At 37.6% G+C, this 13231-nt stretch overlaps 1 protein-coding gene across 1 annotated transcript in view; it reads left to right on the top strand.

The window, feature by feature from the left end:
• The first annotated feature begins 2543 nt into the window (after nt 1-2543).
• The window catches only part of LOC135250749 (coiled-coil domain-containing protein 148-like), a 55166-nt gene continuing 44478 nt past the window's right edge, over nt 2544-13231 (top strand). The window contains exons 1-3 of the mRNA XM_064327382.1: nt 2544-2662; nt 7025-7090; nt 7619-7740. Of these exons, the coding sequence (XP_064183452.1) occupies nt 7036-7090; nt 7619-7740 (177 nt within the window). The 5' untranslated portion in view covers nt 2544-2662; nt 7025-7035. The remainder of the gene's footprint in view (nt 2663-7024; nt 7091-7618; nt 7741-13231) is intronic.

The raw sequence follows: 13231 nt of genomic DNA, 5'->3' as shown, positions 1-13231 counted from the left end.
GTATTGGCTCACTTGTCTTCAATGATGAGGTAACTGCTAAGAGCAGCAGAATGAATCCTGAAGTACAGAAGCACCTTATCTGCTCATGTTAAATCAAATGCCTGAAAATTAATTGAATTCACTGTAGAGGTTGTCCTTCGCTTACCAGACTGTTTGTGATTTCTGAGCTCAACACAACTCCTAGTCACAATGCCTTGACTGTACTGGTCCCCCAGTGGTGGAAGAATCTTCTCATGGTGGCCAGGACAGCAGAATTATCTGCATTTTCTGATCCACCCCTTCAGACAGCATCTTGGTCACCTTTCCACCCCACCGATAACACTCCATCCTATCTTTTCTACTTATTCAGGTTATGGTATTTTTATGATTTATGTTTTTATTCCAAGGGCTTAGTATGCATGTAACTGCTTGTGCTTAGAATTTGTATTCTGCTTCTTTGTTAGCATATAGTTAACTTACACTAGTGCTTTAATGATGTTGCATCTATACTAGCATAATGTTTTCAAAATTAGGCACTATTCCTCATGTTATGTTAATCAGGTGAATGCGTTTATGTTTCTCCTACATTGTAAATTGCTGTTGATAAGAGCGCCTGTCAAAATAATATAATGTGATACTGTCGTCCCATTTTATGAAGATTTTACCGTTTTCTAAGTATACTTCAAACACTAATGCATCACATAGTAGATTTGTCCAGTAAAAAATGATTTTCCGATGAGTTTTTGAGTGTAAGTAACGGCCAATAAGTATTTGCGCGCGTCCCTTGGAAGTTTTTTTTTTTTTTTTGGGACATAAATAATTAATACAAATTAAAGTCATTATTTGTAACCCATTCAAGTGCACTCTAAAGCACAGCCCCGTGGGCAATTAAACATCTCTTCTCCACCATGGAGACATGAGCCGACACACGACTAACTGAAATTGCACTTTAAACATCTTGCCATTGGAGGCTAATTATTTCTGGAGTTATTTTAATTAAACACATTCAAGATATCGGTCGCCATCGAAAGACACTGTCAAAATTTAACACGGTTAAATTACTGCCAAGAAGAAAAGGAGAAATTGGCCAACCATGAGAGGCTGCATTTTGCAGTGCGCGCTCTTTTATGCGTCGAGGAAAAAGTGCTTCGAATTATCCCCAAATTACAACTGCCAACTACTGATTTTTCAGCCATCCTCCTTGTTGGTAATTGTGATATAACTGCAGTCTCTCACATCCGTCAAACCTTAAAAATAATGCAGATCAATTCAAGGGGACTGAAAACGGTGGCACGCGCACTCTGGCAGACAAATCCCTGTCCTTTGTAATTCGAAGTGACTGGGTGCATATCCTAACAAGAATGTAGTCTAAACTCGACAACCATTACACGCACCTTCCACCAACACGCGGATGTTGTACTCATATACCTATATGCGTTAAAACGGGACGCACACGCGAACAAGCCTAAAAATGTGCGTTTGCCCTGCTCAAAACGGAACTTAAGAACTTACACTTCGAGTAAATGTATTCGAAACGATCTTCGGCCGCTAATTCGTAGACCACCGGGAATGTCGGATTTCCAAGTAGATCCTTCGATCAAAATAGTAGCGTACATTTACGTTTTCGATTGCATAAAGAATTCACCGTATCAGATTAAGATGTAAACCGCGGACCGTCTGTAGCCCAAATACAAGTTACAATTATCAAAAGATCGTGGTTACAATTTTGGTTACGATTTGAAAATCACTGTACAGGTACGCTGATCAAAGTGCTTATTATTGAGTTGTCATGTCAAATGCGCAAACGGCAAGAGTGCGCGTGAACCTTCCGCCCCATCTCGAGCAATAGCATTCTTGAAATTCCTGCACAGAGCACACCTGCCTATTCATCCACTTCTTTTACATAGCAATCCTTTCACATCCAGGTTCTTCTATAAAACCTAACCAATGTCACGAGCAAAGGTAAAATTAGCATCCTTATCAAATGCATTTTAATGCATTAAAAGTAATCAGAAGAAGCAAACCAAACGTTACATTATCCAATGTCACATGACGTTATGAGGAGGATCTTTATTGAGGTAGGTTAAAGAAGCCATAAAGCAGGTTAATTCAGTCAGGATGCTGATCTCTGGCGTTCATGCACGAGTCTCGTTTCTACAATAAGCATAGCATAGCTTATCAACCAACAAACTCATACTATGCTACAAAATGAAAATGATTTGAGTAAGCACCCGGCTGCATATACAACGCGAGTCATCTATAGGTATAGATGCCGGCGCACAGTAAAATGCACACGCTAAAGAGGTTTCAAAAACGAGTCCTTACCGTGAGGAGGATTATTGTATTCTGTATGTTTTGGCGATGAACCCCATTGGAACATGCAACTTTATGAAAATGCAAATGGAAGTAACAATACACAGCTATCCCTTTAGACATGAGACACAATGAGACATTCGCTAAGTTAACTCGTCGACATGTTTCGGAACGAAATCCCTTCTTCCCTCTGCTTCCAGGAGGAGTACAGGGATACATGACGTCACCCACGGTTGTATTGCAGCTTTATCTTCCATTGGACAAAAGTCTGAAACGTGGGGATTTGATTGGAGAAGGCAATTGTAAAACTGACCAATGAGAGGGGAAATATGTGTTTCCTTGGTTACAAATGTTGTCAACCAACCATCAGGTAAGCCAAGAGAAACTAAACTGCGGATGTATGGTAAATAAATTGTTTGTCATTGCACATTAGGTTTTTGTAGCTTCATGAGTCACTATAGCTTAATGTGGTTTGGAATTTAGCTAATTTAAAATATAGACGGTAGCATGTGTTATGCGTGTGCTTTGCAAGTTAAAAGTGAATCTTAGTTCCCTACGATTTCTGGAGAATATGATATCTACTTTATTACCAGACAGTAGTACTATGAGCAACCTTTCCCTTGACATCTTAATATATCGGCTGAAAATGTCGGGTACTTTACATTCAGTTTCTGAAATGCTTCCAACATTTCTCCCAAAATTGGCACCGTACCACGAGGCTTAAATTAATTGAAAAGAACGTAACGATACAGATACTTTACAGGGCCTTAACTGGTAGACCTACATCATGACAGGTCAGGGCGAGAGATTTCCTCATGCGGAAACTGAACATTTGTTTTGATCTTACATTTTATAAAGTGCATTTAAATGTGGGAGTATAAAAAAATGGCTGCATTGGCAACTTGAACAAAAAGATTTCTAATAATTAGTTTACAGATGAATAGATAGGAGGTATTTGTAAATAATATTGTTACCTTAGTAGTGAAGTAGTGTGGATGTCTCCACCATGTTTTCGCAAAATCTTTGTTAATCTCAAAATCCTTGTCGATTGTTCTGGTATTGTTGATGTAATTTTTATCTGAGCGCAGAGCACATTTTTAGGGTAATGACAATTAAAATGCATCTATGCACAATGATTGTTCAAAACCCCTCAAATAAAACAGAACAAAAAACTGCTGTTTTTGGCACCCACTCAGTGCAAGCACAGAGGAAAGAAAGGCATAAAGGAGGAAATTAGCGACCTTGGCACAGCATTTATTTCCATCCGCAATATTTCTTGGACTTTGGAATACCAATATTGTCCTATCCAACTGCTTCTGATAATTGCCACAATCTTTGCTGCCCAAAAATGTGGCCCTTAATGTTCCAGATGTGAAACTAATGTCACTTTAAAGAAAAAATCAAGCTCTGAAGGATTTGGAATAAATAAAATTTGGCATACTGCCTTATAGAATCATACCTAGCACTGTAATAATATTCAGAATACACCTGAAGAAATATTAGTACACCACAGGAGACTTTATTGATTGCTGAGGTAGAGAGATATTTTATAAGGTGAAGCACAACTGTTTTAATTTAATAACTTATTAAGTAGCTTATTCAAAAACAATTTTCTCAATATTATAAAAAGTGAAGGGTTTTCATTCTTCAGCATACTTAAACAAATATAAACAACTGTGGGTTGCTTTGATTTCACATTGCAACTGTATATTGCATTTATTATTCAGGTAATCCTTTCATGATGATTCCAGGATAAGAATTTTGGGGCAGGGTTGTGTTGTTCTCATGCATTTTTTTTACATGGCTAAAAATGTGGTATGTAATTTGATTAGTATATTATGAGCGAATTTATATATGGTCTTCACTCCATAAATCCAGCTTGTAACCTGGACATAGAATCTGAGAAGAGGTTGCTACATATTAGCGTTGTACATTAAATTGTACATAGAATCCAGTATCCGGTTTGAATTATGGACACTGATTAGTCATTGTGTGTCACTGATTGTTGACATACAATGCATAAGGGGAAAGGCCAACCTTCATGCATCAAGGCTTTTCAGCAAAGCCTTTTTCAAAGGAGAGCCAGGCCTTTAAAACATCAGGTAACTTTCTGGTCTACCTCTTTGCTTTAATCAGATGAGAATAAGCAGAACTTTACTGACTAAACTTATTGAACTCAGCTCTTTGCTTGCTTTTTCTACCCCTCTTGTGTTCACACTTATCTCTGAGAACCATGAACAATAATTGCTTTCAGTGCTTGGGCTTACTGAAAAGTCCTTTTATGTTTTAATTAGAAAAGTTCAAAATTTTCTAAAAAGTGGTAAGAGCCACAATGCATTCCAAAACCAGATGTTTAAGACACTCATTCATTTTTGTCCTTGGGAAGCACTATATTGGCAAACAATTAGGCTATAGTTTGCCCATAGTTTCAGATGAGATTTTGGATATCAGGTGTCCACATTCTTTTGGCTATGTATTGTATTAAGCTGTCTACATTACAATGCTTTATTTTTCATTTCTCTTGTCTTTTAAAGGCAGACAGCGATCCATTATTCTATTTCCCCCACTGCCTCATCTTCCTAGACAGCAATGCATATACACACACCGGCCACTTTATTAGGTACACCTTGCTAGTACCGGGTTGGTCTTCTGCTGCTGTAGCCCATCTGCTTCAAGGTTTGACATGTTGTGCATTCAGAGATGCTCTTCTGCATACCTCGGTTGTAACGAGTGGTTATTTGAGTTACTGTTGCCTTTCTATCAGCTCGAACCAGTCCGGCCATTCTCCTCTGACCTCTGCCATCAACAAGGCATTTTTGCCCAGAGAACTGCCGCTCACTGGATATTTTCTCTTTTTCGAACCATTCTCTGTAAACCCTAGAGATGGTTGCGCATGAAAATCCCAGTAGATCAGTGGTTTCTGAAATACTCAAACCAGCCCATCTGGCACCAACAACCATGCCATGTTCAAAGTCACTTAAATCACCTTTCTTCCCCATTCCGATGCTTGGTTTGAACTTCAGCAGATCGTCTTGACCGTGCCTACATGCCTAAATGCATTGAGTTGCTGCCACGTGATTGGCTGATTAGATATTTGTGTAAATGAGCAGTTGAACAGGTGTACCTAATAAAGTGACCAGTGTATATATTATGCTGTTGCAGTCACAGGAGAAAGAATGCTTTCTGGGTGATGATAGTTTTTAAGATAAAAAGGTAGTTACACAGAAAAATGTATTTTCATTCATTTTATCTTGAATAATTCTTATGTCTACAAAAATATGGAAATTCCATTGAATTTGTACCAAAGTAAGAATGATGGGCAAAATATAAAAAAACATGAATGTTGTGCAAGTAGCAACCCCTAGGCATGAGCACATGACATACCATATGGCACGCACATTTCAGGCTGCAGAGACATCTAAAGCAGAATTATTCAGTTTAAGCAAATACATACACACGGCATTTACAACTGCACACCCCATATCTGTGGGATTAATGCAACAGGCAAATGTTGTTAATGTAACACTGGTCCATGTTGGTTGAAGTATTGGGGGCGGGGAAATTGTATTTTCAAGACATAAATACAAGGGCAAAGTGGAAAGGGTTTTACAAGAGGAGAAGAAGATGTATGATGAAGGTGTGCCTGTATGTCAGGATGTGACATTGCCATAAGATTAAAGATTAAAGGAGACATGCAATTGACAGTTTGAGTCACATTGCAGCGGTCACAGCAGAACGTCTAACCTTATATTTAAACAATTTAACATCTGGACCATCTTAAGACTGATGTGAATTTTTCTATTGAGACACTTAACTACATTTCAGTGCTCATGAAGTTAAGATAAACCTAATTTTCTTAACTGCATAGGCTGTTGCTTTTGTTTTTGTGGTGGCAGTTTGCTGTTGATTGATTAATGTTCGGAAGCTTTAAATAAGCCATTTTTACATTTATAGCATACATGCTTTGCCTCAATTTAACCAACATCTCACAGGCATCAAAGACTTTGCTATGGACTTTAGGAGATTGAGGCAAACAAAATAGAAATGGCGCATACACACTGTCCAGATAAAGCTAATAGATATAAATGTGGTGTTGCCACACAAATAATGGAGACAAGCCAAATAACCCTTTTTTCTGAGAGTGTAGTTGTTGAAAATAGATAGCCTATGTTTACTTTTTAAAATAGTTGCCTGTGCCCATCAGAGTCATACACTGAATTAACTGTTTCACAGTTTGCCCTGTAATTTGTTCATAGAGCTTACACAAATATTGATTTAGCAATGCAAATATGGCACTGATACTTTAAAATATCATGACAATGTTTCCACATTACATTGGTTTTCCAAATGGTAGAGTGCTACACATCGCTTAATTTCAGATAAAATATGCTCATCACAGTGTGTCAGTGGGTTGAATTACTGAGGCTTCAAATGTTTTCTGATAAATATGCCACATTAGGCTATATAATGTGCAAACTGTATGAATACAATGAATGAATGAATAATAATGTATCCTGTTGATACATTTGCACTTAGCACAGACTGGACTGTGCCAGTGGCAACTGTGGCCAGTCATGCAGTCCTCTGACTGTACAGTAGCTGCAGCTCAGGTAGTGGATTGCAAAGTGAATGGGAGCCTGTGCTAGTTTACGCCTTCCCACATTCTTTTATTTTTCCCCCTACCCAATCGTTTTAGCCCTTGCATTAACTAAACTGATTTCTTGGTCAACAGATATATAATCCATGGGTGGCAGAGACCTTCGTATGTTTGTAACAAATCACAGAGCAGAAGATATAGGTGAGTCAACTTTAAGGATAAAAGAGCTGTCAATCAGTACAATTTAAATATGACATGCAGTAAACTTATATTACGTGTTCTGTGCTTCTGTACGTCTCTCTGTAGCGTCTGCTGTGATTGTAAATTAATGCTGTAATGTGCATTATGCTAGTTTCAAACTCCTGGTGGGTGCTACACTGCAATACATTGGTGGTGGTGGAGGAGAGGTTCTCCGTCATCACTGTAAAACACTTAGAGTTTGCTACAACTGCTAAATATATGCAAGCCATTATTATTATTATTATTATTATGATTATTATTATTATTCACAAATTGACAAAAATGAATTGGTAGAAGACTATGGTTAGATTAATATGGCCATGTACTACTCTGTCCCATTGGTTTGGCTTTTGTTGTCCATCTCTGAAGGATCACTGGGGAGGCAAATGACATTTTGCTATAAAAAACATTCTTTACTTTCTCTAAAGCTTGTGTTTTTCCATGTGTGTCATTCCCCTTTGAAATTTGTTTTTTCTTCCTCTGGTGCAGAAAAGCTGACCCTACGGATAAAAGATGGTTTGGGAAGCACCAAGTACAAACCATTGCAGTATGAGCAATTACAGCCCTTGCTCGATGCCAAAAGACTTGCTTGTGCACGCACCGTACAAAAGGTAAGGACATACAATTCTGCAGCATTTGATTTTCTTTAGAAGGTCTAATTAATGAACCTGTGAAGAATCCTGATTTTGCATTTTTTTTGTTTGTTTTGTTCTATTTTTACAATTTGTTGTTACCCAGTTTGACATTCCAAATTTTCTCACATCACCCACGCAAGGAGGACAGAGTAATCCCTATGGTATAATCACTTTGTGCACAGTACAGATGAAAGAGTTTGTAGACGACAATATTCAGTAATTTCTTTTATGTTTCATGTCAACAGAATGCATTTCTCCATTTTGAAATCCATAAGATACTGAAGGATTTTAGGGGGCTTTCTGCATTCCTGCCACCACTGATGACAGTGTCTGTTGACAGTGTTACTGATGAAGTGTCAGTGATGGCAAAAGAGTCTGAGTGATGACAGAGTGACTAGCAGCTTACCATAGATGTATAGATATTTAACAAGATCAGATAATACATTATTAGAGAAGGTACACTGCTGTACGAGATGTACGAGAAATGATGATTGATGATGCTACTGGCTGACTGCTGAAGACAAATGGTAAATGCTACTAAATTTTCATACCTGTAAAATATTTTCTTTGAACAAAAGAGAAGAATATCCGGACTAGTATGAAAGTCCTCTTTGAAGGAATTATCTACTTAATAATTGCTTCATGAATTATGGTTCAGTTATAATTTATGTACATCATTTATATATCAGTGAATATGATATTTGGGAGGTTCAGTTGTTCAACATTCTAATTTGGACACCCTGGCTTCTTCCTTTATAAACACCATATAGTCAGGTCCATAAGTATTTGGACAGTGACACAATTTTCATCATTTTGGCTCTGTATGCCACCACAATGGATTTGAAATGAAACAATCAAGATATGATTTAAGTGTAGACTTTCAACTTCCACTTAAGGGTTTTGTCAAAAATATTGTATGTATGTCATTTTTAATACTTGGTTGCAAATCCTTTGCAGTCAATGACTGCCTGAAGTCTTAAACCCATAGACATCACCAGACACTGGGTTTCTTCCCTGATGATGCTCTGCCAGGCCTCTGCTTGTTCTTGGGGCGTTTTGCCTTCAGCAAGTGAAATGCATGCTCAGTTGGATTCAGGTCAGGTGATTGACCATTGCAGAACATTCCACTTCTTTGCCTTAAAAAAGTCTTGGGTTGCTTTCGCAGTATGCTTCGGGTCATTGTCCATCTGCACTGTGAAGCGCCGTCCAATGAGTTTTGAAGCATTTGGCTGAATCTGAGCAGATACTATAACCCTATACACTTCAGAATTAATCTTGCTGCTTTTGTCAGCAGTCACATCATCAATAAATACAAGGGAACCAGTTCCAGTGGCAGCCATACATGCCCACGCCAGAAGACTACCTCCACCATGCTTCACAGATGAGGTGGTATGCTTTGGATAATGAGCAGTTCATTACCTTCTCCATACTCTTCTCTTCCCATCATTCTGGTACAAGTTGACCTTTGTCTCATCTGTCCATAGGATGTTGTTCCAGAATTCTACAGGCTTTTTTAGATGTTTTTTGCCAAATCTGGTCTTCCTGTTTTTGAGGCTTACCAATGGTTTACATCTTGTGGTAAACCCTCTCTATTTACTCTGGTGAAGTCTTCTCTTGATTGTTGACTTTGACACAGATATGCCTGCCTCCTGGAGGGTGTTCTTGATCTGGCCAACTGTTGTGAAGGGGTTTTTCTTCACCAGAGAAAGTATTCTTCTGTCATCCACCACAGTTGTTCTCTGTGGTCTTCCGGGCCTTTTGGTATTCCTGAGCTCACCAGTGCGTTCTTTTTAAGAATGTACCAAATAGTTGATTTGGCCATCTCTCTGATGGGTTTTTTGTTTTTTTTTCGGCCTAATGATGGCTTGCTTCATTACATTACATTACATTACAGGCATTTAGCAGACGCTCTTATCCAGAGCGACTTACACAACTTTTTTACATAGCATTTTACATCGTATCCATTTATACAGCTGGATATATACTGAAGCAATTTCGGTTAAGTACCTTGCTCAAGGGTACAACGGCAGTGTCCTACCCAGGAATCGAACCTACGACCTTTCAGTTACAAGTTCAGTTCCTTACCCACTGTGCTACACTCCGTCCTACACTCCTCCATGCTTCACCGACAGTGACAGTTCTTTGGTCTTCATATTGAGAGTTAACAGCAACAGATTCTAAATGCAAATGGCACACTTTAAATCAATTCTAGACCTTTTATCTGCTTACTTGTAAATGAAATAATGAGGGAATAACACACACCTGGCCATGGAACAGCTGAGCAGCCAATTGTCCAATTACCTTTGGTCCCTTAAAAAGAGGGGGGAGACCACATATAAAAAGTGCTGTAATTCCTACACCGTTCACCCGATTTGGCTGTAAATACCTTCAAATTGAAGCTGAGGGTCTGAACTTTGAGCTCATATTCTTTAGTTAATTTCAACTCCAATATGCTGTGGTAGACAGCTAAAATAACAATAACTTTGTCAATGTTCAAATATTTATGGACCTGACTGTACATAAAAAAGCTATTCATAATGTTTTTCATGGGGATGAGACTGTGCATGTGTAACTTTGGCATCCGTTCCATTACATTTTGATTTGATCCGAGAGACCCGTTATGCATCTAGGGGCTAAGAGGGAGTCAGAAAATATGTGGTGAAGGAGAGGTTTATATTATGGTTCATATTATGGTAAACAAAATTCACTGAATAGTTAATTAACAGGTAGAAAGGCAGAAATAGAGCAAAGAGGATAGAGTAGCATTAAAATGCATTAAAATTCCAAATTGCATTCTTAATTCCACAAGAATGTATCCTGTGTATTTATAATTGTTTCATAGCTTTTAAAGTGATATAAATACATTTTAAAACAAGATTTCAGATTTTACCACCCAGAAAATTTCAGGTGGCGTGACCATATATGAATTTTGAATAATACACTTTTAATGTATTTACCACTACTGAAAACCTGCAAATATGAATCATTGTAGTGTGCAAAATACACATCAAATGGTAAATTCCACTTTAATTTCTTTATTTATGGCAGTTTTATTCCATTTATATAAACGGCCACTTCTTTTTGTTTTCAAACACCTTATTTTCCATAGAGAGAAAGAAAAAAACTTTTTTTAACAGTAAAAATTATATGTATACATTATTTAAAGATTTTCAGTTATATTTCTGATTTAATTTTGCAGTTGCAATGGGAATGGATACATTTAAATGTAAATTTGCTGGTCGCACCACCTGACCATGACCAGTCGCGCCACCTGACATTGTGCTGAATAACGATTGATATTCACAAAATAAAAAGAAGGATATGTAAATGCATTTTACTCTGGTTTCATTTGACTTTTATTTGAAACCTGAGCATTTTATACTGAAACTTAATCATACAATTACATTTAATTCAGGCCAGCATTCAAAACAACACTGCATGTTGAGGATGCTTGTGGTTGCTCCCCATCCTGCACATTCATGTTGGGAATAACCTGATCAGGAGGGTTAGGCTGAGCCTCTACTAGAAGAACAACTTGATCATCTGCTGATGAATTCATATATTCAGGTGTAAAGTTCATTATTTTGTCCAGTGCCCTGTGCTTTTTCCCACAGCGTGCAGGCAGGACTGGAGCCGTGGGCTATGCATGGCAAATTGTGGTCACTCACTCATTCATGGACGACCTTTGAGGGACATTTTGTGGGACGCATGCGCAGGTGGTGCTTCGTTTAGTAGGATGTTTAGAAGGATGCATGCACAGGTGGTACGGCACGACATTTTTAAGTACAGAATTATCGCCCAGCGTTACTTTAGCTAACCCTAACATGTTCGCGTATCTCCTACTTTAGTAACCTAGTTAGTACGTACGAACCGCCTACTTTAGTTAAGCTAGTTAGCGCGTACGGATGCTATCCTGCACGCATGAGTAAGAGCTAAGGACACACAGCTACAACCACCGATACAGATGTATGGACACACGGAGGACAACAAATAACGTTACAGAGGTGAGGACATGCCTATAGTAGCATAGAGTACAGTGGCCGGATTGGACGTTGTTTTGTAGCCCCATTGCTGCCTTGTTTTTTCTTGTTGTGCCTTAGAGAGCTGACTTATTGGTGTTTTCAGTATTTTCCCCTCATTCTTACTTTTTTTGATAACTAAAAAAGAAATATTCAGGTGACTAAGAGCAAAACCAGTGCTTACCAATGACAATGTAACATACCTATCTCTAAAAAAGATACACGATACCTTGCATTTGTTTTGGCAAGGTACTCTGCCTTTGCAACTGGGTCATTTTTTAAACAATCTCTATGCCGTGCTATTTTTTCTTTGCTTGATAATGGAATCTACAAAAATGAGTGAAAAAATAATAACTTAAAGGTGCAATATGCAACTTTGAGTATCAATTTTGGTTATATAGTCCTATATTCTTGAAAGAGTAGGACTTTTTCACCTTTAAACAACTTAATATCATACAGAAAGATGTATATATTTAAGAAAATGTATTTAATATATTCAAACACATTCATTAACATCACTTTTTTTCAATTGGTGTAACTGTAATTCTGGTTGTGCCACCTGACATATTGGTCGCACCACCTGACTTTTAAAACTCAATTCAAATCTAGCAGGCATTAACTTGGACACCTGTATACATTTTTGTCCTTGTACTCAAGGTTATACATGTATTTTTTAAATCAAATACACATTTTTATAATAACACCACATTTTCATAGTTTTCCAGGGGTCATACCATCTGACATGGTAAGTTGAACCAACCTCACCATTACTCAGAAACATCAAATTATGTCATATTTGTGGGAGAGTTACTAACTTTGTTACTGCATCACAGGGGTCCTTTGGGGTCTTTTGTGTGGTGTCACACCCTGTTACATGGTTTTCTTAAAGGCACAGTACATAAAATGATGTCTTTATGTTGGTCAAAAGTTTTTTAAGTAATAGAATAGTTTTGAAATAGGACTGTTACACTACTTTCCATCATTTATAAGCAATCTAACATAAAATCATGCCAAACTATTTGATTAGGAATTTTATTGAGAAAATTAACCTTTTTATTGCAGTTGAATTTCAATAAAATGAGAAGGGTTTCTCATAAAGGAGATATTGTAGTGCAATTTGATATATAACGTTTTTTTTTAATTATTTTTTTAGGAAAGTAATGAATTTGGACACAAAAAAATCATGTCATGTCATTGACCCATGAATTTTTAATTAAAAGAAGCAAGATCAAGGTAAAGATGGCCAGGAAATATAGAGGATCATTCAGGTTTTTTTTTTTTTTTTTTTAAAGCAGAAGGTAAATCATACATTGTAGATTTCAGAGAGAGAGAGAGAGAGAGAGAGAGAGAGAATTGAGCATGAGCAGTGACAGATCCCAGAATTTGATTGAATGATATAACTGAATGATTTAGGCTACAATGTCATATCCAGGAGAGAGATGCAGACA

Source organism: Anguilla rostrata, chromosome 3 (assembly GCF_018555375.3).
Source record: "Anguilla rostrata isolate EN2019 chromosome 3, ASM1855537v3, whole genome shotgun sequence".
Classification (NCBI taxonomy): Eukaryota; Metazoa; Chordata; class Actinopteri; order Anguilliformes; family Anguillidae; genus Anguilla; species Anguilla rostrata.
The sequence above is the reverse complement of the archived record's forward strand: the minus strand, read 5'-3'. Positions and strand labels throughout refer to the sequence as shown.